Source organism: Oncorhynchus mykiss, chromosome 16, assembly GCF_057628025.1.
Source record: "Oncorhynchus mykiss isolate SJ-2025 chromosome 16, ASM5762802v1, whole genome shotgun sequence".
Taxonomy (NCBI): Eukaryota; Metazoa; Chordata; class Actinopteri; order Salmoniformes; family Salmonidae; genus Oncorhynchus; species Oncorhynchus mykiss.
In genome coordinates, this window is record NC_143037.1 from 16,908,078 (window position 1) to 16,931,675 (window position 23,598).

The following is a 23,598-nucleotide window of genomic DNA, read 5'->3' on the forward strand; positions in this document are numbered from 1 at the left end:
GACTTTGCTGTAAAAGTCCAGTGACCTGCCCTGCGTCCTCTGATATATGTGGACTCCAATCCCCACGGTCGTCAGTGAGTCAACAGGGTGAAACATGGGATCTGGCTCTGCCTAAACAGGGAAACGTTCCACAAAAGATTCACAGGGTGCTTGGCGTCTGTCGTAAATGGAAGTTAATGCAGGGGGTCCTGACATGATTCAAATCTAGTATCAACCATGTACGTTATGTTTGTGTGTCTCAGTATGTTTACCTCTGTACACGCTACATGCAGAGAACATGCATACTACAGCGCCCTACTTGGCCGGCCAAAAGCTGCATGATCCCTCATCAATAGACTATTCTAGAACAGCAAAATACCCATGTATCAGACTCTCTACCTCTGCAAGTCATTAATACAATACTTTCCATTACAAATATTAAGCTTCTTCCATAGAAGTACCAAAACAGTGAGATCTGACAATATCCTGTCTTTTCTTCATTTATTCTTCATCAATGTACCCTTTGGACTTGTGGAGGGCTGATTGAAGGGTAAGTAGTGCGTTTTGGAGGCTGAATTCTTTAGCTGAGAGAAGAAGAACCACAGAAGAGCATACTCTGTGATTCCATTATTAGTCTCAGTTCTCTCCCTCTTTCGTTTCATTTCTGATAGCTGGATAATTAAACCTCTGTAGTATTGTCTTCCATCTTCCATGCCCCACTTACGGAAAAGCCTTATTCCCAGATGAGAACCATTAAAAAGTCCCTTTTTTGACGTCTGTTTTCAGATCAGTATTCCTTCTTTGGTGCTAATTTGTTATTTGTGTTAGTAGAAAAGAGCGGTGGAAGGACAGAGACGAACATACATGTAAAGTCATTGGCATTCTTGAGTTATTCATCTCCTAATCAAAGGACCAGAGAAAAATGAAAATCCCATTGTTATTCACCAAAAACTTTTATTCTACAATATGGTCTACAAATTACAACAAAAAAAAACCAAAACTGATCTGTAGTGTGCGTCGCTTGACATCAGATATAAAGCTCATAAGCTGGAATGTAACAGCAGCGCTGTATCTTAAGGCAGTAGTCCCCTGAAGGAGACGGAAAGCAGCTCTTGTATCTGACAGAGGCTCTGGGCACTGTAAAGTCGACGTAAATAGACCGTGTGGGAAAAAAAAGCAAAAGCAGGAGAATAAAGCATTTGCATTCAAAAGGACATAAAAAGTTTTGAGGAAAAGAGGAAAAAAAAAAAAAGGACGTGTTTTCTTCTAGAATTAAATCTAACTTGAATGCTTATGAATAAGATTGGGTCAATAAATGTTTTATTCATCCATATCTATGACAAAACACATTTAAGGTTATTAAATATTGTTTATCCAATGGTTCATCACTGGTCATTTAACTGCATATAAATAAGGATTGTGTTGGTAGAACTGCAAAACGATGCAGTATTAATGTTAATAGCAATTCATACAATTTGTGGCCTTGAGGACCTACAATTCAAGCCCAATTTAAATGACACACCAGTAACTTTCCTAACTTAGGTTGAGCTTTAAACCTAGCATCAACACTGTTTGGTTGTGCATTCATATCACCGAACCAATACTTTGAGGGTAAGGGTCTCATCTGATAGAGCACAGCACAACAGACCAATCAATAGGAACTAAAACCAAGAGGGGAGCCTCTTGATAGAGATAATAACACAGATGTAAACTAGCTTAAGCAAAAATTCCCTTTAAGTGTGGGTCCTGGAGAGCATATTTACCAAACTCATCACTACTGCGCATAAGATCTAGACCAATTCATGTCTAGACCAATGGTGTGAGACCTTCTACAGTCTAACAGGGTCAATGTAACCAATCATGAGTTGATTCACTGAATACTGAGTGAGCTAATCACTGCAATAAAACTTTTGAGAGCTGGTGTAGAATTAATGAAACTCTGATCCAGATCGAATGAATATGACAATGGGATTGTTTCTTTGGTACCAGGGGAAAGCTTTTCTCTCATGAAGTGGTTAAGTGTGTTTAGGTGTGTCTCTAGTTGGAGATCCTCTGTCATTCCTCACTCTGGGCAGCTATCTGTCTGGGCTGTGGCTGTGTGACTGGCAAATTCTCGTGGAGGTACTCCATGGTGCCCTGTTCAGAGAAGTCTGCAGCAGTGTGGCCGTCTCCTCTCAGGACCCACTTAGTGGTGAGGAGACCCTCCAGGCCCACGGGGCCCCGGGCATGGATACGAGCTGTGCTGATGCCCACCTCAGCACCTAGAGGAAGGAGGGAGACAGAATGAGTGAGTGAGTAGGGTAGTTGAACAGTAAGTGAGGTGATAAAAAAAGTAAATAATGAATGCATACCCAGTCCGAAGCGGTATCCGTCTGCGAATCGCGAACTGACGTTCCAGAACACACAAGCACTGTCCAGCTGCTGCAGGAACCGCTCCGCTGTGTCCTCTGTAAGAATCATCATCATCATCCTCATCATCACAACAACTACCATCATCTTCATAGTCAAGTACCATCATTGTCACTGTCATCATCATTATACATCAACATCTCTCTTCAGCTGTATACAGTACATTTCTTCTATTACACAAAATGGAGAAATCAATGTGGTTCTACGTGTTGTACAATCTGTGGCCACTAGATGGTAGAACTGAGGCATAAATGCTCTGTCTGAAGGGAACCGACTAAAAAAACATCTATAACCCAACCTATATTGGATATTGTCAGCAAAGTACTCAATCAAAATGAATTATCAAACTTGAGGGGACATTAACATTTAAGATGACGATAAATCATATAACTAAATATAAATTAATAACACTGTTCCCTTAGCAAAACCTGTTCTACATTCAAATCAGTTCTGTCCCCTTCAAAGTAGTCTCATAGGGAGGTTGTACACTGAGGCAAAAAGTCCTGTCATCACTTTGAGAAAGAAGTGGTAGGAAGATTGAAGGACAGGTCTCTCTTGAAAGAGAGATGTGGTCTCTCTCACCCAGACTAATCTGGGTGAATCAACGTGATAAAAAAAAAATGTAAAAAGATGAAAAAAAGAAACGTCTCACAACAATTACATAGACAGACAGCCCTACCGTTTTCAGTCACAATGACGTCGGTGTGGGAGCTGCCATATCTGTGGATATGGTCTATCGCTTCCTGCATACTGTCCACCACCTCGATGCAGCACTCCAGATCCCCGTACTCTGTCCTCAGAGACTTGACCTCTGATGGGCTGAAGGTCAGGTTGGAGGCAAACCTGGGGCCAGCGTGAATCTTCACCTAGTGGGGGTCACACATGGGAGGGGTCATCATTACATAAAACGAGCGGTCAATTAATCAATCAATCGGGGAGTTAAGATTGACTGATTGCTAAACTGGTTGAGTCAGACAACTTGCTTGGATCTAGGGTTACAAAGGGAGGGTATATTACCAGTAACTTTCAAAGTTTACCAGTAAACTGCTGGAACTTTTTTGAAACATTCAAGGATTTGATGGAATTTTCCTAACATGTAAAATATATAAAACTAATAAAATAAGATTATTCCATTTTTTCCCCTAAATAGAATAACATAGCTGTTCAACATTATGCTAAATATAGCCCATCAACTTTAATACGAGTGTTTCAGCATGGAATGTTCTTTATATGTTTTTACACACATGCATTTATTTTACTATGTCAATATGTCTTACATTACACCAAACTGGTGGCAGTTGTGAAAAAAAGACAGTAGGTTGAAGAGTTGCAGAAATAATTCCAAATTATGTCATTGTTGATTAGATAAATTGTTCCTGTAAAAAAAATATATATATATTTAAAGTTGAAGTATAAAAGACCAAAGTTTCCATAGAGTGCAATAGATTGATCTGCTATTGTGAAACACAACCTAACTTTTAGTGATACTTGGTAGTCTTGTCTTCTTATTATGGTTATCATCAACTGCATAGTAAGCTGTTAAGTGTTCATTTTTGTGAATTTGGTTTTAGGAGCATAAATCATCAACAATGAGACATGATTAATGTGGTTAATCAGCACGTGTAAACCCATCCACCTCACCCCAACACCAGGGAAAGAAAAGGAATATTTGATAATGAGTTGTAGTAAAATGTAACAAACCACATCACCAAACAACCAGTCAGTTAGTCATGATCTTATTTAACCAAGCCTTTGAGTGTTTTCAACCTGTATTTTAGTTGGAGAAAATTAGAATAATATCACTTTATGTCAGTGTGTCTGTACCTGTGTATTTGTTTGTGTGTGTGGTCTTACCTGTTCGGTGCGGAGCATGTCTATGATCTGGTCAAACAGAGGAGTCCTGAGTATGTCCCTGTGAACCAACAGTGTTTCCATAGCATTGCAGGCCGCAGGATAGTCACATTTAGAGTCTCTGACTGGAGAGAGAAAATGTCAATCAATCACTTCCTTCTCCTTCATTGGTAGTAAAACAACCATTCAATTATGTGGGCGTGTCTGTGTCAGACCTGGGTTTAAATACCAGTTAAAAGGTAGTTCAATTACTTTCAAATACATTACATTAAGTATTTAGATATTTTTTCTTAGAAAATACATCAGGTAGTTTAATATTTGGAAAGGTATTGGCATCTCTTTGAAAATACAGACAGGTGTCACGACTTCCGCCGAAGTTGGTCCCTCTCCTTGTTCGGGCGGCATTCGGCGGTCGACGTCACCGGTTTTCTAGCCGCCACCGATCCACTTTCATTTTCCATTTGTTTTGTCTTCATTGTACACACCTGGTTTCCATTCCCATAATTATGTTCCTTATTTAACCCTCTGGTTCCCCCCATGGTTTTGTGCATGTTTGTTCTGTGTTAAGTGGTCGCTTATATTTGTGAGCTGGTATATTTTCCCTGCGTGGAATATTTTGCTGTTTTGTTGAGTAAAGTCCGTTTTTACTCATTCTCTGTGTCCTGCGCCTGACTCCGTCCCACCTGCTGCACATTGACTCTTAACAACAAGTATATTTTCTAATACAAATATTTAAATACTCCCATACATTTGAACCAGGTCTGTTTAGTCATAGGGATACTTGAAATATACTCAAAAACAGTTTCAAATAGTATTTTTTTAAATACTTCGAAGTGGTAGCTGATTTGGCTACTTTATTTGAAAATACTAAAATACGCAGAAAATATATGTTTTTAAAATACAAATAATTAAATAAGCATGTATTCGAATCCAGGTCTGGCCTATGTGCGTCTGTGTGTGTTGTCCCACTGACCGATCTTGATGGCCTTGTCGATGGCGGCCTCCGAGTCGATGTAGACGTGGCAGATGCCTTCACTGTGGCCCAGAACTGGGATGCCCTTGGCTGCGCTCTGAATGTTCTTGACCAGCTGGGACGAGCCTCGAGGGATGATCAGGTCTATCATCTCATCTAGTCTACACAGGTCCTCCACCTCCTCACGGGTACTCACCTGGAACACACATAGAATATGTACACACAGTTACACACACAAAATGTGTATGCATTCCAGAATCACTCACCTTAGTAAATGAGGAATGAAAGGTTGCTTTTGCATGATGTCTGATTGTATTTACTACCGGCAGAATAACACAGAACTCAGATTTTAGCAAAGATTATGTTATTTAAATAACTTCCATGCTGTTTTTCTTAAATGGGATGTTTTTCCAGCTGATACTTACCAGCTGTACAGCCTCTTTGACCCAGTGGATATCCAGTGCTTCCTGAGTCAGCTCATGTAAGATGCGGTTGGTGTTGGCTGCTTCCTTGCCCCCCTTCGCCAGCAGAGCATTGCCGCTGGCTATGGCTAAAGCTGATACCTACACGCAAATGAGAGCAACAGCCTTTTAGCCACAGAATTACAGTAACAGTCAAAAGTTTGGACACACCTACTCATTCAAGAGTTTCTTTATTTGTACTGTTTTCAACATTGTAGAATAACAGCGAAGACATCAAAACTATGAAATAACACACATGGAATCATGTAGTAACCAAAAAAGTGTTAAACAAATCTAAATGTATTCTATATTTGAGATTCTTCAAAGTAGCCACCCTTTGCCTTGTTGACAGCTTTGCACACACTTGGCATTCTCTCAACCAGCTTCATGAGGTAGTCACCTGGAATACATTTCAATTAGCAGGTGTGCCTTGTTAAAAGTTAATTTGTGGAATTTATTTCCTTCTTAAATGCGTTTGAGCCAATCAGTTGTGTTGTGACAAGGTAGGGGTGGTATACAGAAGATAGCCCTATTTGGTAAAATACCAAGTCCATATAATGGCAAGAACAGCTCAAATAAGCAAAGACAAATGGCAGTCCATCATTACTTTAAGACATGAAGGTCAGTCAATCTGGAAAATGTCAAGAACTATAAATGTTCTTCAAGAGCAGTCGCAAAAACCATCAAGCGCTATGATGAAACTGTCTCTCATGAGGACCACCACAGGAAAGGAAGACCCAGAGTTTCCTCTGCTGCAGACGATAAATTCACAAGATTACCAGCCTCAGAATTTGCAGCCCAAATAAATGCTTCACGGTGTTCAAGTAATAGACACATCTCAATGTCAACTGTTCAGATGAGACTGCGTGAATCAGGCCTTCACGGTTGAATTGCTGCAGAGAAACCACTACTAAAGGACACCAATAATAAGAAGAGACTTGCTTGGGCCAAGAAACACAAGCAATAGACAATAGACCGGTGGAAATCTGTCCTTTGGTCTGATGAGTCCAAATTTGATATTTTTGGTTCCAAACGCCGTGTCTTTGTGAGCCGCAGAGTAAGTGAACGGTTGATCTCTGCATGTGTGGTTCCCACCGTGAAACATGGAGGAGGTGTGATGGTGACCAGCATGACTACCACAGCATTCTGCACCCATCTGGTTTGCGCTTAATGGGACTATCATTTGTTTTTCAACAGGACAATGACCCAACACACCTCCAGGCTGTGTAAGGGCTATTTGACCAAGAAGGAGAGTGATGGAGAGCTGCATCAGATGACCTGGCCTCCACAATCACCTGACCTCAACCCAATTGAGATGGCTTGGGATGAGTTGAACCGCAGAGTGAAGGAAAAGCAGCCAACACGTGCTCAGCATATGTCGGAACTCCTTCAAGCCTGTTGGAAAAGCATTCCAGGTGAAGCTGGTTGAGAAAATGCCAAGAGTGTGCAAAGCTGTCATTAAGGCAAAGAAAGGGTGGCTATTTCGAAGAATCTAAAATATATTTTGATTTGTTTAACACTTTTTTGGTTACTACATGATTCCAAGTGTTATTTCATAGTTTTGATATCTTCACTATTATTCTACAATGTAGAAAATAGCAAAACTAAAGAAAAACCCTTAGTAGGTGTGTAAAAAACATTCACAGGTACTGAACATATAGCATGACCCCCAGCACGAACACCCCATCTTACCAAAAAAGGATCAGCAGTGCACAAACAGAACCCCAAACTCTCTCTCAAACACAGATGAGCCCAAACACACAGAAACGCACACAAATTACCTGTGGCAAGCAGTCGGGGCGGGCCTCGAAGATGACCAGCAGTACTCCTATGGGGACAGTGATCTGCTCTAGCTCTAAATTGTGGGCTACTCTGGTCCTACGCAGCACTCTGCCCACGCTGTCCCGAGAGGCCAGGGCTATCTGTCTCAGGCCTATAGCCAGGCTATTCAGCTTGGCCGGGGACAGGCTCAGACGGTTCAGCAAGGCTGACGACAACTGACCTGATAGGGGATGGAGACCACAAAGAATCCAATCCAGCAGAAAACACCGGACGATCACTTTGACTACTCAGTTAGAGCAGCTCGTATATACAGAACGTTTAAATGCAACCACACCCTCTAATTATCCACATCCTCACATAGTCACACAATGGGATGTTGTCAAGTAAATGTCCCTACAAGTATGAGCTGGTTTAACAAATACCATGAACCCATTCAGAGAGATAGACAAGATAGGAATAGTTACCTGCATTGACTGCTATGTCCATGTCCATCTTGTTAGCAGCAAGGATCTCCTCCTTCTTCTCAACCAGCAGGTTTGCCAGGTGACGGATGATCTCACCTCTCTGGGGTGGAGACAATTCAATAAAATTAAACTAACCGCAGTAAGAATAGTGCTACTGACACGCCTGGGATCAGGTATACTGTATACTGTAGAACTGTGTATGAGGGTCTGACTGTATACTGTAGAACTGTGTATGAGGGTCTGACTGTATACTGTAGAACTGTGTATGAGGGTCTGACTGTATACTGTAGAACTGTGTATGAGGGTCTGACTGTATACTGTAGAACTGTGTATAAGGGTCTGACTGTATACTGTAGAACTGTGTATGAGGGCCTGACTGTATACTGTAGAACTGTGTATGAGGGTCTGACTGTATACTGTAGAACTGTGTATGAGGGTCTGACTGTATACTGTAGAACTGTGTATGAGGGTCTGACTGTATACTGTAGAACTGTGTATAAGGGTCTGACTGTATACTGTAGAACTGTGTATGAGGGCCTGACTGTATACTGTAGAACTGTGTATGAGGGTCTGACTGTATACTGTAGAACTGTGTATGAGGGTCTGACTGTATACTGTAGAACTGTGTATGAGGGTCTGACTGTATACTGTAGAACTGTGTATGAGGGTCTGACTGTATACTGTAGAACTGTGTATGAGGGTCTGACTGTATACTGTAGAACTGTGTATGAGGGTCTGACTGTATACTGTAGAACTGTGTATGAGGGTCTGACTGTATACTGTAGAACTGTGTATAAGGGTCTGACTGTATACTGTAGAACTGTGTATGAGGGTCTGACTGTATACTGTAGAACTGTGTATGAGGGTCTGACCTGTTCTGGATGAAGGGCTGCCAGGGTCCTGCCAGAGTTCCGGGCCATCTCAGTCTGCTGCTCCACGGTGGGGCCTGGAGATAGACACTACAGTGATGAACACAGGCAACACAAACCAACAACAAAAGGGACCAACATTCGCATGCATCATCATAACCATAGTCACGTGTAGCCATAGTCTGGATAATGTCGTGCTAGCCCAAACGACTAGAACGGTCGGCTGGATTCCAGAGGATCGGCTACATTTTGATTGGATGTTACATTTCAAGAACCCTCCCCGCACATGCCTATAGAAGGGCAGCACGTGTGTTATGTTCGTCACTGTTTTCCAAGTCGATGAAGGCAATGCTACTCTTCTGCTTGATCACTCAAAAGACATTATCCCATATATACCTGCAGGATATGGTAAATGTTTAGCGTATCAAGTGTGGCCGACTGTCTGCCATTTATTGAAATTAAAAGCCGCGACAAACCCGGCATATATCAACATATTTCGATGGGGTTTTAATCTGCGATTTCCCAGCCATCTTCACACACTTTTGAGCTCCACTCAAGCAAGGCATTTGATTGGTTTGACGCGTTGCGAGGCGTCACTGGTTTCCACCCCTTTGTAGCTACTTTCTGCCATAGACTTCACCAGGCTTTACCGATTAGGGAAGCCTGGTTCTCGATGAGGCTACGGTGACCATAATTATCATCATCATTTAGAATAACAAACATCTTCTTCATCATAAGAACCACCATACTCATCATTGTGATCCTCACCATAATCACTATGCTCATTGTTGTCATGGTGATCATCATCAATCTAATAACCTTCATCATCAGTGTCTGTCACACAGAGATGACCCGGGGTGAACTCACCGGCAGGTTTGACCTCGGAGAAGAAGGTGCCCACTTTCTTGCCCTCCACGATGTCAGTGATGACGTGGCCCGTCACCTTGGGGTGGGTGCCGTTGGCAATGACTACCGACGTGCCCCCCTGTAGGGCCCACAGGGCCGCCTTTACCTGGAAGTAGAGGGGGGGGGAACACTTTGACAATTTTCTATTCCCCACTTGTTTCTCCAATGGCCCCCAATGTAAAGACTTGATTAACAGTGGGTTGAAGCCAAATCTCAGTCTGACACACATTGACTTCAGAAGACTTTCACAAAACCTTATTACAGAGATGTAGACCTAGACACTCTGTAGTCCTCCACTCTTACATGTTTTGATCGACACACTTTCCTATTCTAATCTTCAGGTAACTGCAAAAATAATGGTAACACTTTAGTAAATGATGGATACAAAGTATATTGAAAACAGGTGCTTCCATAAAGGTGTGATTCCTGGGTTAATTAAGCAATTGACATCCCATCATGCTTAGGGTCAATGTATCAAAATGCTGGGCAAGCCACTATTTTGGCTACCATGGCTATCAATGCCCCTATCCACAGGGCACGAGGGGGTCACTGAATGATGAGCATGAAAACGATGGAAACCATATGTCATGACCGTCAAAGTCACCAGATCTCAACCCAATTGAACACTTATGGAAGATTCGGGAGCAGCGCCTGAGGCAGTGTTTTCCACCATCATCAACAAAACACAAAATGATGGAATTATGGACTTAGCATAGATTCTACAAGTTCCATAATAAGGTGCTTGAAGCTGTTCTGGTGGCTCGTTGGTATTTCTGGTGGCTCGTTGGTGTTTCTGGTGGCTCGTTGGTGTTTCTGGTGGCTCGTTGGTGTTTCTGGTGGCTCGTTGGTGTTTCTGGTGGCTCCTTGGTGTTTCTGGTGGCTCCTTGGTGTTTCTGGTGGCTCCTTGGTGTTTCTGGTGGCTCCTTGGTGTTTCTGGTGGCTCCTTGGTGTTTCTGGTGGCTCCTTGGTGTTTCTGGTGGCTCCTTGGTGTTTCTGGTGGCTCGTTGGTGTTTCTGGTGGCTCCTTGGTGTTTCTGGTGGCTCCTTGGTGTTTCTGGTGGCTCCTTGGTGTTTCTGGTGGCTCCTTGGTGTTTCTGGTGGCTCCTTGGTGTTTCTGGTGGCTCCTTGGTGTTTATTTTATTTATAAGGCTACGTATGTTTGCGCACATGGAATTCAGTGATTTATGTTTACTTAGGTTAATGCGGCAATACAAATATGATGTCGTGTCTTTACTATCATTAAATTAAGACTTAGTTTTTATCAGATGACTCTCTGTAATTATTATTATGCAAATTAAACTGATTAATCATGTAACTGTAATTAACTAGGAAGTCAAGAGCACCAAGGAAACTATTCAGATTACAAAGTTATAATTTTCCTAATATAACTTTTCAGATATTTTCATATCTGATTAATAGTCTTCTGATTAATTAATTATTCTTTACCTCACGTTAGTCTCATTCCAAACGTCGTAAATTGTTGGTTATCTGCACGAACCCAGTCTTCACTATGAGTCATCCATACATCAATTGTCTTAAAATCATTTATTTACTAACTAAGTAATATACAGAAATGCATAAACAAACAGTAGATAGTTACAAGGAAATTATAACGGAGTTTCCCCAGTGGGATAAACCGGCATCGCGGCTTGGTGTACAAAAGGGAAGTGGGGGTCGACTGAGTCAAGACAACACACAGTTGATAATTATAACAATTGAAATGCTAATCCTTTGCACATGAACGCTCACTCATTCGGGAACAATTGCAATCAATATATATATTTACGCTCAGTGTGTCGTCGGGGTCACTGTTTAAAAGTTTGTTTCTGTTGGAGAGTTTGTCCGCCCTCTCTGTCGTGGTTAGAATGGATAGTTATGAGTGACATTCATTCATGTCGTTATGGATAGATATTTTGGCGGTTGTCGGTCTTCGCGTTCAATGATACCGAATTCCTAGCTGCAGACTAGTAATTAATATAGTTAATACAGACTAGTAATTAATATCAAAGACTTCTTATTCTGTCGGTATCGATAGTCTAAGAGTTTAACCACATGGGATGGTGAAAGGATTCAGCAGTCTGGTCTCAAACCTTGACCCTCTCGTTATCGAGGTAAGCTGGCCTGCAACCTTTGTCCTCTCGTAATTGAGAGCAATATGGTCTGGTGATAGAAAACCCAGGTGGGGTTTTATTCGGAACATCGAAAAGGGCTGTCTCAACAGTATCATCCTCACTCAATCATCTTATACAAGAATTAGATGTAAACCTCATATCTGAGGCTATTATATAAACTGCGTTATATAATCTTTTATACCTTCTCAGGAACATAAATGTTGTTCAGACCTGTGAAGTGGAAGAAATTCCTTTGTTCTCTATGAAAATTCACTGTCTCTATACTGTGGCCGTGAGGAGATAATCTCCTCCAGGAATGTATGACCTCTCTCTGACCACAGCAGCCTGGGTGTAGGAGACAGGGAGAGGGGGATGGGGCTTGCTGTACCCAAAGAGGGCAACGTCATGACAATGATGTGACTAAAATGAAAGGGTATTTAGTTGACTAAAATGGCCCACTATTTTCATCATTTTGAGAACAACTAGACTAAATCTAAACATTGACATCTGTGTACATACCTTGGCCTCCATGCCTCCTATCCCCACCCTGGATTTTGTGCCGTAGGTGATCGACAGCTGGTCACCAGGGTAGAAGATGTCAATGAGTTTGGCGTCATCCGTTCCAGGAGGGCTGTCGTACAGACCTACGAGAGATGGGAGGTAACTATGGTTACGTGATTGTTTACTTGCACAAAGATTACCTTCCAGTCCAATCCATCAGTGATATTTCAAAATACAACCAGGGTTGTGTTAATTAGGGCACGCAACGGAAAACGTTTTAAAACATTTTGCAATGGAAAATGTTTGTTTCCTATTGTACAAGTCCAGGTGGTCACTTCCTGTTTCAGTCTGTTTTCTTCCATTCTGTGCCTGACAAACACAACCGAAATACCTGTAGTTCTCCCTCTTACATGAATTCTCCTAAATGAGCGTGTGTGGTTTTGACCCAGAGTGCTGGTAGATGGCGTGCTGCCTAACGGCAGGTAGCCTAGTGGTTAGAGCTTTGGGCCATTAACCAAAAGGTTGCTAGATCGAATCCCCGAGCTGATAAGGTAAAAATCTGTTGTTCTGCCCCTGAACACGGCAGTTAACACACTGTTTCTAGGCCGTCATTGTAAATAAGAATTTGTTCTTAACCGACTTGCCAAGTTAAATAAAATGTTAAAAAAATAATAAATGTGTTGCTGTGTTAGCAGCGTACCTTCTACGTCAGAGAGAGCAATGAGGAGGTCTGCCTTCATCTCCACGGCCAGGCGTGCCGCCAGGCTGTCATTGTCCTTTATACTGATGACCTGCAGGGGAGGGAAAAAATGAGTTTATTGGGTCAAGGGTCAATGACCAGACTGTTTCTGATGTTTGTTATCCGTTGAAATTGAGGTCAGTGTATAAGAAAATACAAAGCATTTCATGTTAAGCTATCGTTGATATTAGCTTGTCTACTGTGTGGTTTAGCAAAGCCACTGATACTACAATGTTTAGTCGTTTATTACTAGTAGTAGTGTGTTTTCAGCAGCAGAAGAACTTGTTAGTTCCGCCTGGGCTTGTGAACGGAGTATAGAAACGTGCTTCTACCTCCATTAGTCACCCCCAGACAGCCACACTTCTAGGCCCAGTCCGCCACCATCCAGAAGGTGTGCATGCACCCCTCCCATCTCCTCTAACCCTCCCTGCATGCACATCTTTTTGGGGGAAAGGAGGGGTAGCGGGCGGGTAGAGCAAGGTGAGGCGGTGAAACATAATAGCTGTATGCTAGTATGCTAGCAGCTAACACTACTCCGCTATACACACCTCTCGCCCCTGTTCTTGCCCCTCCGTTCCCCCCGTGCCCTTACCCACGTTTACCCCCTGGAGGTCGCTGTTGGGCTCGGGCGGGGGCACCACGGCATCGTTGGTGTTGATAATGGGTACGATGTTCATGCGGAGCAGCTCCTGCAGCGTGCTGTTCAGGTTCCACCGCTTCTGGTCGTCATGGAAGTCCAGGTTGGTGACCAGGACCTGGGATTACATCAGAGCAAATCCTGTTTCGATAAAACTTTATTGAGAGGTAATTGTGCTGGGTAACACAGTGTGATTTCAAATACATAGAGATAGCGTAGGTACCTGTGCAGTGCATGTGCTGTACTGGGTGAACATGGCCTCATACAGGGCCATCAGACCACTCTGTCCGGCTGCCGCACAGGCCCGCGCCTCGAAAACTGGTACTGACTGAAACCGACAGAGAGAGAGAGAGAGAGAGAAAGAGAGAAAGATTGAGAGAGGGAGGAATGTTTTGAGTTGATTTTATAATAAGTGATATCACCATGTTTTTTTTGCAGGTTGTATAAGACCTGGACTCATTATGTCTTTGCGCTGGTAAGGTTCTATAAGAACTGGACTGTTGTCTCACCATGTCTTTGATCTGGTTCTGTCCAGAGTGCAGGGCCTGTCTGACACTCTGGGACAGCAGGATCTCGTGCCTCAGTCTCTGCTTCCCGAAGGCCACCGCTCCACTGGTGACGATCATCATCTCTCTCCCCTGGTTCTGTAGCATGGCCACCTGCAACACAACACAACAAACGTTCTACCTCATTGAGCCACATCTAAAGCCTTTTAAGTATTCTTGCAACAATGAATAAACTACAATAAGCAGACAGTTGTTAAAAACACAAGCTTCAAGACATCTTGTGTGGAGGTCTTGTTATCCCGTCAGCCTTATGACCTTCCTCACCTGCTCTACTACCGAGGCCAGCCTGCCCAGCGCCAGGCCGCACTCATCACCCCGGGTGACTACGGCGCTGCCCAGCTTGACCACAATCCTCTTGGCCTTGCGGAGCTCCCCGCGGTGGGTGAAGGAGTTACTTTTGGCACGCACCAGGCCCACTGTGAGAAAGAATACACAATTTGGTGCTTTATAGTGTGAGTCTGAAGTGGAGCCGGGCGATATGGGCAAAAATCTATATTGCGCTAAATTACCTGAATTGATGCGATAACGATAAATAGAACGACCATTTACAACATGAATGTGCACCACAGTTGTTTTTCTGATGATCCTTTAAACTACTACTACTAGTTTGATGGTGGTAGCCATCAATTGTCCCGTTAACAATCACGCAGCAAACGTATGACATTTTCAAACGTCACATTTCTCTAGTATAGGCTACTTATCGCAATGAACGACATCAGCAGAATGCTTACGATAAATGATTGGTATGGTCGCTGTCGAGCATTTCTGGTTTATCGTCCTAGCTCTAGTCGGAAGCCCTGTTCAAATGCTTTATATATTATATATTGCCTCCCTCCCTTATTTGGATGAAAGATGAATTAAAGCAAAGCCTAAATGGAGGAAGGAAGATATCAGATAACAGATCAGCTTCATGCACATTTCACATATGCTTACATTGTGCTGTGCACACACACCATGTTAGCTTGAGACAATGTTCATAAACACTGTGCCTAACCAGCACACAACAGTACATCTCCTACCAGTAAGTGTGTGTGTGCTGGGTTCTGTTTTGGTCCATCACTGATTATATAAAGTGTTAGGCTAAGAGCAGCCAGGAACCCCCTTCACCACCCCCCCCCCCTCCTAAATTCCCTGGTATCCATGGAGATGGAAAATGACAGGGTGCAAACTGCCACATCAGCATGGCAACCTCCAAAAGCCAGCGCTGACTGCACACATCTCTCCACTAAAGAGCAGTCAACCGCATGAGCGAGACAGGGAGAGAGGGAGATAGAAACAGAGATGGGAGCAGAAAAAGACTGGGGTGCAGGGGTGAGGGGTAATAACAGAATCAGAGAGATAGATTGAGATGGACAAAAATGGATAGGCCTCCATTATCTTAAAGCTATCAATCTCATGTTAAGAATGGCCCAGGAGGATAAACAAGTATACACAAGTGTGCAAGATGATATCATTGAATGATCTGGACTTGATGAATTTAGGGAACTAGGCTATCCTTCTTGCTTGGGGAAATTATCATGTTATTACTAAAAACTCAAGCTACTGAAATCATTGAAATTGTAATTACTGGAACAATAGCCTAGTATTTTCAACATTTATCCTACAGAGACATCTATACATCTCTTCACTTACTGATGCACGTAGGCCTGCCTATATTATGTGTGCGGGTATGTGAATGTATGTATACGTTTGACCCTCCCACTTGCCTTGTGTCAGTGCTTTGGCTAGACGAGGGAAGATGGTGGTGCGTTGAGTCCTGGGGCTCGGAGGGAGCCCGGCACGAAGAGACAGCCTCTGTAACAGCATGGTCAACTGACCCGAACTTTCAGCCGCTACAACAGCTAGAGGAGAGAGGTACATTAAATCACTGTCAAATCTTCAATGTTCTATCTCCCTTTTCATTTCTTGAACTTGCAGAATTCACATCACAGCTAAACACTTAAAAAAAGTCACAGAAGTTAGTATTCCACGTTTTATTGAATGACATAGTCTTTCGGCACTTGGATAAAGGAAAGAAAAACTCACGGTGATACCTGCTTAGCATCCAAGTCCTGTTTGTGTCTGTTATCCAGCCACGTCTATCAAGCCCATCTCCTTTGAAATGGGCTACTGTCCAACATTCCAGACAGTAAAAACAAGAACTGCCCTCAACCAATGGCAGAGTCGAAGCCGGCCTAAATCACAGAAACTCCTCCCCCTCATGTGTTTATATGAGGTAGCTGATGAAACTGTCCCTACTTGCAGGATCACTTATTACGTGCCCTTTCTTGATTAAAAAAAGCTGCTAATGTTCTCACACGGGCACAGTTTAACCTCTGCAAGTTTAAGCAGTGAGAAGGTTCTACTACACTCTAAAAAGTTAAGGTTCCTTGAGGTATCCTTTAAGGGTTCTTGAAATTGAAACTGTGCAGGGAACCCCTAAAAGTTATTAGAAGAACCCTTGTCTATATTCATTCCATGGACTTGATTAATTTCTGAGAAGATCTGAAAAGATCATTTGCACACATTTGTATGCTAATAGATGTCAGTTTGTATTGACTGCTATGTAGGTTAAATGTACACTTCAAATGCAGCATTTAACCTACCAGTGACTTTAACAGTGACCTTTCTACTAAATTTCAAAGATGGTGGTAAAAAACACTGGTTGGTTTCTTCATTGTATTTTCTTCTACCATATCTATTGTGTTATATTCTCCTACATTCAATTCACATTTACACAAACTTCAAAGCGTTTCTTTTTAAATGGTACCAAGAATATGCATATCCTTGCTTCAGGGTCTGAACTACAGGCAGTTAGATTTGTGTATGTCATTTAGGTGAAGGGGGCTATCCCTAATAAAGAAACATAAACATATTTTTTTAGAAATTTTTTGTAATGTTTAAGAAAATAATGATAATATACAAATAATATCACACAATAACAGAAAAACATCACAGAAAGTTCAGTTTGTTAACAATCATTAAATAATCAAATTCAGATATTTGCATAATAAGATAAAATGACAATAAATCAAATAAAAAAAGACAAATAACATAAACAGATATTGGAAAGCTGCAACATTTAGTCCACTTTTTATGGAAAGTTTTCCAGGTGATACCGTCGCCTGGAACTCAAGCCTAACCTAGTCCTGACAGGCAACGCAGATATAATTGTCACGCCCTGATTTGTTTCACCTGTCCCTGTGATTGTCTTCACCCCCTCCAGGTGTCACTTATTTTCCCGACTGTATTTATCCCTGTGTTTCCTGTCTCTTTGTGCCACTTCATCTTGTATGTTTAGTGAAGTCAACCAGCGTGGTTTTCCCCGTACTCCTTTTCTATTCTCTTTTGCTAGTTCTCCTGGTTCTGACCCCTGCTTGACTCTGGACTACTTTCCTGCCTGCCTGATCATCCTGCCTGCCCTGACCTTGAATCTGCATGCCCTTCAGTTCCTATTGGACTCTGAACTAGTCTTGACCCTTTTGCCTCTACACAACCATTCTCTTGCCTACCCCTTTTTGGATGAATAAACATTGTAAGACTCCAACCATCTGCCTCCTGTGTCTGCGTCTGGGTCTCGCCTTGTGTCTGTTACGACTGTCGGTGGAAGAAGGTGAGGACCAAAGTGCAGCGTGGAAATTGTTCATATTTAATGTTCACAACAACAAGAAAAACACTCAAACAAAATGACAAACGGCGAAAGCGCACAGTTCTGTCAGGGAAACAACCTAAACAGAAAACAATCACCCACCAAACACAGGTGGGAAAAGGCTACCTAAGTATGATTCTCAATCAGAGACAACGAACAACACCTGCCTCTGATTGAGAACCATACCAGACCAAACACAAAACCACAACATAGAAAAAATAACAGACTACCCACCCCAACTCACACCCTGACCAAACTAAAACAAAGACATAACAAAGGAACTAAGGTCAGAACGTGACAGTAGCATGATAATAATCCTCTATTGATGGGATGGTTTTCATACAGGACTGGTGGAACCATCGTGGGCAGCGGTCACAACCAACCTGAAATGTATGATGAAAATTGTTAATATATTTAAAACATTAATTACATTTTCTTGAATTACAATTATTTCATTATCAGACAAAGCGGATGATCCTACCTCTAGAAATATTACTGCCAATACAAATTCGTACTCCTAAAAATTCCTTTAGAAGTGAACAAGCAATTACCCTCATTACTGTCACAGTGGCACAGTTGGCTCAGGTCATCCAGTAAAACATAATGTCACGTAGTCAATATCTTTACATGTATTTTTCTCAGCAAACAGGGAACAAGGGGATAGTATAGGTTTCTTGTAACATAATTATTTAAATACATGTGTTTTAGTGGTCATCTAGTCAGAAGTTGGATCAAAGATAACCTTGAAAGAGCCATATAAATGTGTTTTTTTTAATCTACAATTATATTAAATTAGAAGTTGAATATACCAGTGTTTTGGAGGAGAGTGATTGCTATTTCTTCTCTCATGGTGTTAACAGCTTTGTTCGTATTTGAAAAGACTATCGACTCCTCCTTCAGAACATTAAAAAAAATTGATGAGTATTTCAGTTTTCCGCATACTCTCATACTTACTTTCAAGGCAAAGACCCCACAAGAAGTAACATCTTGTTGGCATGGGTGAGGAAGAGTACCACATGGCCACCTGGAGATACTACACCCCTTCTCTCTCAGGAATGATCTGAACATAAACTAAGGCAAAAAAAGAAACGTCCTCTCACTGTCAACTGCGTTTATTTTCAGCAAACTTAACATGTGTAAATATTTGTATGAACACAATATTCAACAACTGAGACATAAGCGGAACAAGTTCCACAGACATGTGACTAATGAAAATTGAATAATGTGTCCCGGGGGGGGGGGGGGGGGTAACAGTCAGTATCTGATGTGGCTACCAGCTGCATTAAGTACTGCAGTGCATCTTCTCCTCATGGACTGCACCAGATTTGACAGTTCTTGCTGTCAGATGTTACCCCACTCTTCCATCAAGGCACCTGCAAGTTCCCGGACATTTCTGGGGGGAATGGCCTTAGCCCTCACCCTCCGATCCAACAGGTCCCAGATGTACTCAATGATGTACATTGAGATCCGGGCTCTTTGCTGTCCATGGCAGAACACTGACATTCCTGTCTTGCAGGAAATCATGGACACAACGAGAAGTATGGCTGGTGGCATTGACATGCTGGAGGGACATGTCAGGATGAGCCTGCAGGAAGGGTACCACATTAGGGAGGAGGATGTCTTCCCTGTAACGCACAGCGTTGAGATTGCCTGCAATGACAACAAGCTCAGTCCGATGATGCTGTGACACACCGCCACAGACCAAGATGGACCCTCCACCTCCAAATCGATCCCGCTCCAGAGTACAGGCCTCGGTGTAACGCTCATTCCTTCGACGATAAACACGAATCCGACCATCACTTTTTGCCAGTCCTGTCTGGTCCAGCAACGGTAGATTTGTGCCCATAGGCGGCGTTGTTGCCGGTGATGTCTGGTGAGGACCTGCTTTACAACAGGCCTACAAGCCCTCAGTCTAGCATCTCTCAGCCTATTGCGGACAGTCTGAGAACTAATGGAGGGATTGTGCATTCCTGGTGTAACTGGGGCAGTTATTGTTGACATCCTGTACCTGTCCCGCAGGTGTGATGTTCGGATGTACCGATCCTGTGCAGGTGTTGTTACACGTGGTCGGCCACTGTGAGGATGATCAGCTGTCTGTCCTATCTCCCTGTAGCGCCCGCTGTCTTAGGCGTCTCACAGTACAGAAATGGCAATTTATTGCCCTGGCCACATCTGTAGTCCTCAAGCCTCCTTGCAGCATGCCTAAGGCAAGTTCACACAGATGAACAGGGAACCTGGGCATCTTTCTTTTGGTGTTTTTCAGAGTCAGTAGAAAGGCCTCTTTAGTGTCCTAAGTTTTCATAACTGTGACCTTAATTGTCTACCGTCTGTAAGCTGTTAGTGTTTTAACGACCGTTCCACAGGTGCATGTTGATTAATTGTTTATGGTGCATTTAGCAAGCATGGGAAACAGTGTTTAAACCCTTTACAGGGAAGATCTGTGAAGTTATTAGGATTTTAATGAATTATCTTTGAAAGACAGGGTCATGAAAAAGGGACGTTTCTGAGAATGCAGGGATTCCAGCAGGGTGTGAGTTGAAGTAGTCAAATCTGGAGCTGACAAGGGCCGGAATGTAAATGACATGTGATCATCTCGGATTATCTAACATCTGAGAATGGGCAGGCATTCCCTCGGATGAAGAGCATCTCCGTCTTGCTGATTATGTGCTGTCATCCACGTGGAAATGTCACCTGCATATCTGATGTAGGAAAGGAGATAGGAGATAAGTTGAGTTTCCTGTGAATATGTTTATGTATATGTACTGTACATGTGTGTGTATGTGTATGTATATCTTGGTATATATATATTTTATTTTCTATTATTATTATCATTATTGTGTTTTGTGGTTGAGGGGTGGGGGGTGGGGGCGGGGGGAGGTTGATGGGGGTGTCCTATTGAGGGCGATGGGACCTATTGGGGAGAGGATTCTTCATGGAGGCACATTCAGTCATAGTTTTGTTTGTTATATTATTATGCATTTTTTCTTATTTTGTTTCTATTATTATAACAGTTTTCTGTGATTATGGATATGCACTCATGTTGACTTATATATTTTAACTTTCTTTTTCGCCCAGAGTACACATTTTTGGATTTATTACTGTTAATATTATTGTTATTATTACTAATGTACCTACATTCTTAAAAGCTAAATCAGAAAAAGTTAAAAAAAAATGTAGGAAAAGCCATGAGGGAAAAGCACGATGGGATGGGGGATTGAGGAATGGGTAGAGAGAACAGTAGAGGGCTCTGAAAACGATTATTGTTGAAATAACCACTTCCTTTTGTGATTAGAGTCTAATACCTCCTGTGGCACACATCAGAGGGCATGATAGGTCACCAAAAACTATTCTGAAGTGTGCCAGGCCCTGCAATTCCAAGAGAGAAGGGGGTGGGGTGGGGGGTGGGGGGGTCAGCAGGCAAGAAAATAGCCTTGCCGAAATCCTCCCCCCTTCAAATTTCCTCAATTTTGAGTCAAAAACTTTGTGGCACACACTACTGGTCAACATGAGCTACCAAAATGATTCTGAAGTGTGCAATTCCAAGGCCTGGCACAGGCCCCCACCTGTGAACCCCACCTCCTAAGAAGTTCTTTGAAGAACCTTTTGGGGCTGTTTTTCATTGCCAAGAACCCTAAGGTTCTTCGGGGATCTTTGAGGATCTTAGAAGAACTCCAGTTGAACCCCTAATTTTTAGAGTGTAGCTAACATATGACATTATTTTAAGATGGTTGGGTCATTTAGCTATTTGATTTTGAATTGTAGGACTCCTTTAGGTACTGTATATACATTTTTGGGGATAATATTTCAATTTAGCCCATAGAAACGCATTGAATAACCCATTCATAAATGGAGAAAAAAAGACAGTCAAAATGAAAAAGGTTTTGAAGTGTCTGTCTTATATCTAGGATATACACTGCTCAAAAAATAAAGGGAACACTTAAACAACACAATGTAACTCCAAGTCAATCACACTTCTGTGAAATCAAACTGTCCACTTAGGAAGCAACACTGATTGACAATAAATTTCACATGCTGTTATGCAAATGGTAGAGACATCAGGTGGAAATTATAGGCAATTAGCAAGACACCCCCAATAAAGGAGTGGTTCTGCAGGTGGTGACCACAGACCACTTCTCAGTTCCTATGCTTCCTGGCTGATGTTTTGGTCACTTTTGAATGCTGGCGGTGCTTTCACTCTAGTGGTAGTATGAGACGGAGTCTACAACCCACACAAGTGGCTCAGGTAGTGCAGCTCATCCAGGATGGCACATCAATGCGAGCTGTGGCAAGAAGGTTTGCTGTGTCTGTCAGCGTAGTGTCCAGAGCATGGAGGTGCTACCAGGAGACAGGCCAGTACATCAGGAGACGTGGAGGAGGTCGTAGGAGGGCAACAACCCAGCAGCAGGACCGCTACCTCCGCCTTTGTGCAAGGAGGAGCAGGAGGAGCACTGCCAGAGCCCTGCAAAATGACCTCCAGCAGGCCACAAATGTGCATTTGTCTGCTCAAACGGTCAGAAACAGACTCCATGAGGGTGGTATGAGGGCCCTACGTCCACAGGTGGGGGTTGTGCTTACAGCCCAACACCGTGCAGGACATTTGGCATTTGCCAGAGAACACCAAGATCGGCAAATTCGCCACTGTGCTCTTCACAGATGAAAGCAGGTTCACACTAAGCACATGTGACAGACGTGACAGAGTCTGGAGACGCCGTGGAGAACGTTCTGCTGCCTGCAACATCGTCCAGCATGACCGGTTTGGCGGTGGGTCAGTCATGGTGTGGGGTGGCATTTCTTTGGGGGGCCGCACAGCCCTCCACGTGCTCGCCAGAGGTAGCCTGACTGCCATTAGGTACTGAGATGAGATCCTCAGACCCCTTGTGAGACCATATGCTGGTGCGGTTGGCCTTGGGTTCCTCCTAATGTAAGACAATGCTAGACCTCATGTGGCTGGAGTGTGTCAGCAGTTCCTGCAAGAGGAAGGCATTGATTGCTATGGACTGGCCCGCCCGTTCCCCAGACCTGAATCCAATTGAGCACATCTGGGACATCATGTCTCGCTCCATCCACCAACGCCACGTTGCACCACAGACTGTCCAGGAGTCGGCGGATGCTTTAATCCAGGTCTGGGAGGAGATCCTTCAGGAGACCATCCGCCACCTCATCAGGAGCATGCCCAGGCGTTGTAGGGAGGTCATACAGGCACGTGGAGGCAACACACACTACTGAGCCTCATTTTGACTTGTGTTAAGGACATTACATCAAAGTTGGATCTGCCTGTAGTATGGTTTTCCACTTTAATTTTGAGTGTGACTCCAAATCCAGACCTCCATGGGTTGATAAATTTGATTTCCATTGATATTTTTTGTGTGATTTTGTTGTCAGCACATTCAACTATGTAAAGAAAAAAGTATTTAATAAGAATATTTCATTCATTCAGATCTAGGATGTGTTATTTTAGTGTTCCCTTTATTTTTTTGAGCAGTGCATAAGAACGCTCATGGTCAAAACATATAGATTCAATGGTTGTAAAGATGGGTAGAGGTCTGTCCGTAATAAAGAGATGGTCTGATTTTTTTACCCCACAATCGAAAAAGCAAGTTCTGAGAGGCTCTAGTTTTGTCTTATCTTGATTATTATCCAGTCGTGTGGCCGAGTGCTGCAAGGAAAGACCTGGTTAAGCTTCAGCTGGCCCAGAACAGAGCGGCATGTCTTGCTCTTCATTG

At 42.9% G+C, this 23,598-nt stretch overlaps 1 protein-coding gene across 7 annotated transcripts; it reads right to left on the bottom strand.

The window, feature by feature from the left end:
- Positions 1-913: 913 nt before the first annotated feature.
- LOC110491465 (delta-1-pyrroline-5-carboxylate synthase) lies at positions 914-16,422 on the bottom strand. Of its 7 annotated transcripts, none has more exons than XM_090202078.1 (18): positions 16,281-16,422; positions 15,954-16,088; positions 14,512-14,663; positions 14,191-14,340; positions 13,905-14,009; positions 13,647-13,799; positions 13,006-13,096; positions 12,324-12,448; positions 9,656-9,800; positions 8,792-8,865; positions 7,920-8,019; positions 7,455-7,675; positions 5,638-5,775; positions 5,213-5,408; positions 4,243-4,364; positions 3,068-3,254; positions 2,331-2,426; positions 914-2,240 (listed from the first exon to the last, which is right to left on the bottom strand). In XM_090202078.1, the coding sequence occupies exons 2-18, from the start codon at positions 16,051-16,053 to the stop codon at positions 2,035-2,037; spliced, it is 2,361 nt and encodes a 786-aa protein (XP_090058204.1). In that variant the 5' UTR covers positions 16,054-16,088; positions 16,281-16,422; the 3' UTR covers positions 914-2,034. The 7 variants fall into 7 exon arrangements, with proteins under 7 accessions (XP_090058204.1, XP_090058203.1, XP_036802240.2 ...); XM_090202077.1 differs by having other exon boundaries at positions 13,641-13,799; positions 16,281-16,400; XM_036946345.2 differs by having other exon boundaries at positions 13,593-13,799; positions 16,273-16,391.
- Between the last annotated feature and the right edge of the window lie 7,176 nt (positions 16,423-23,598).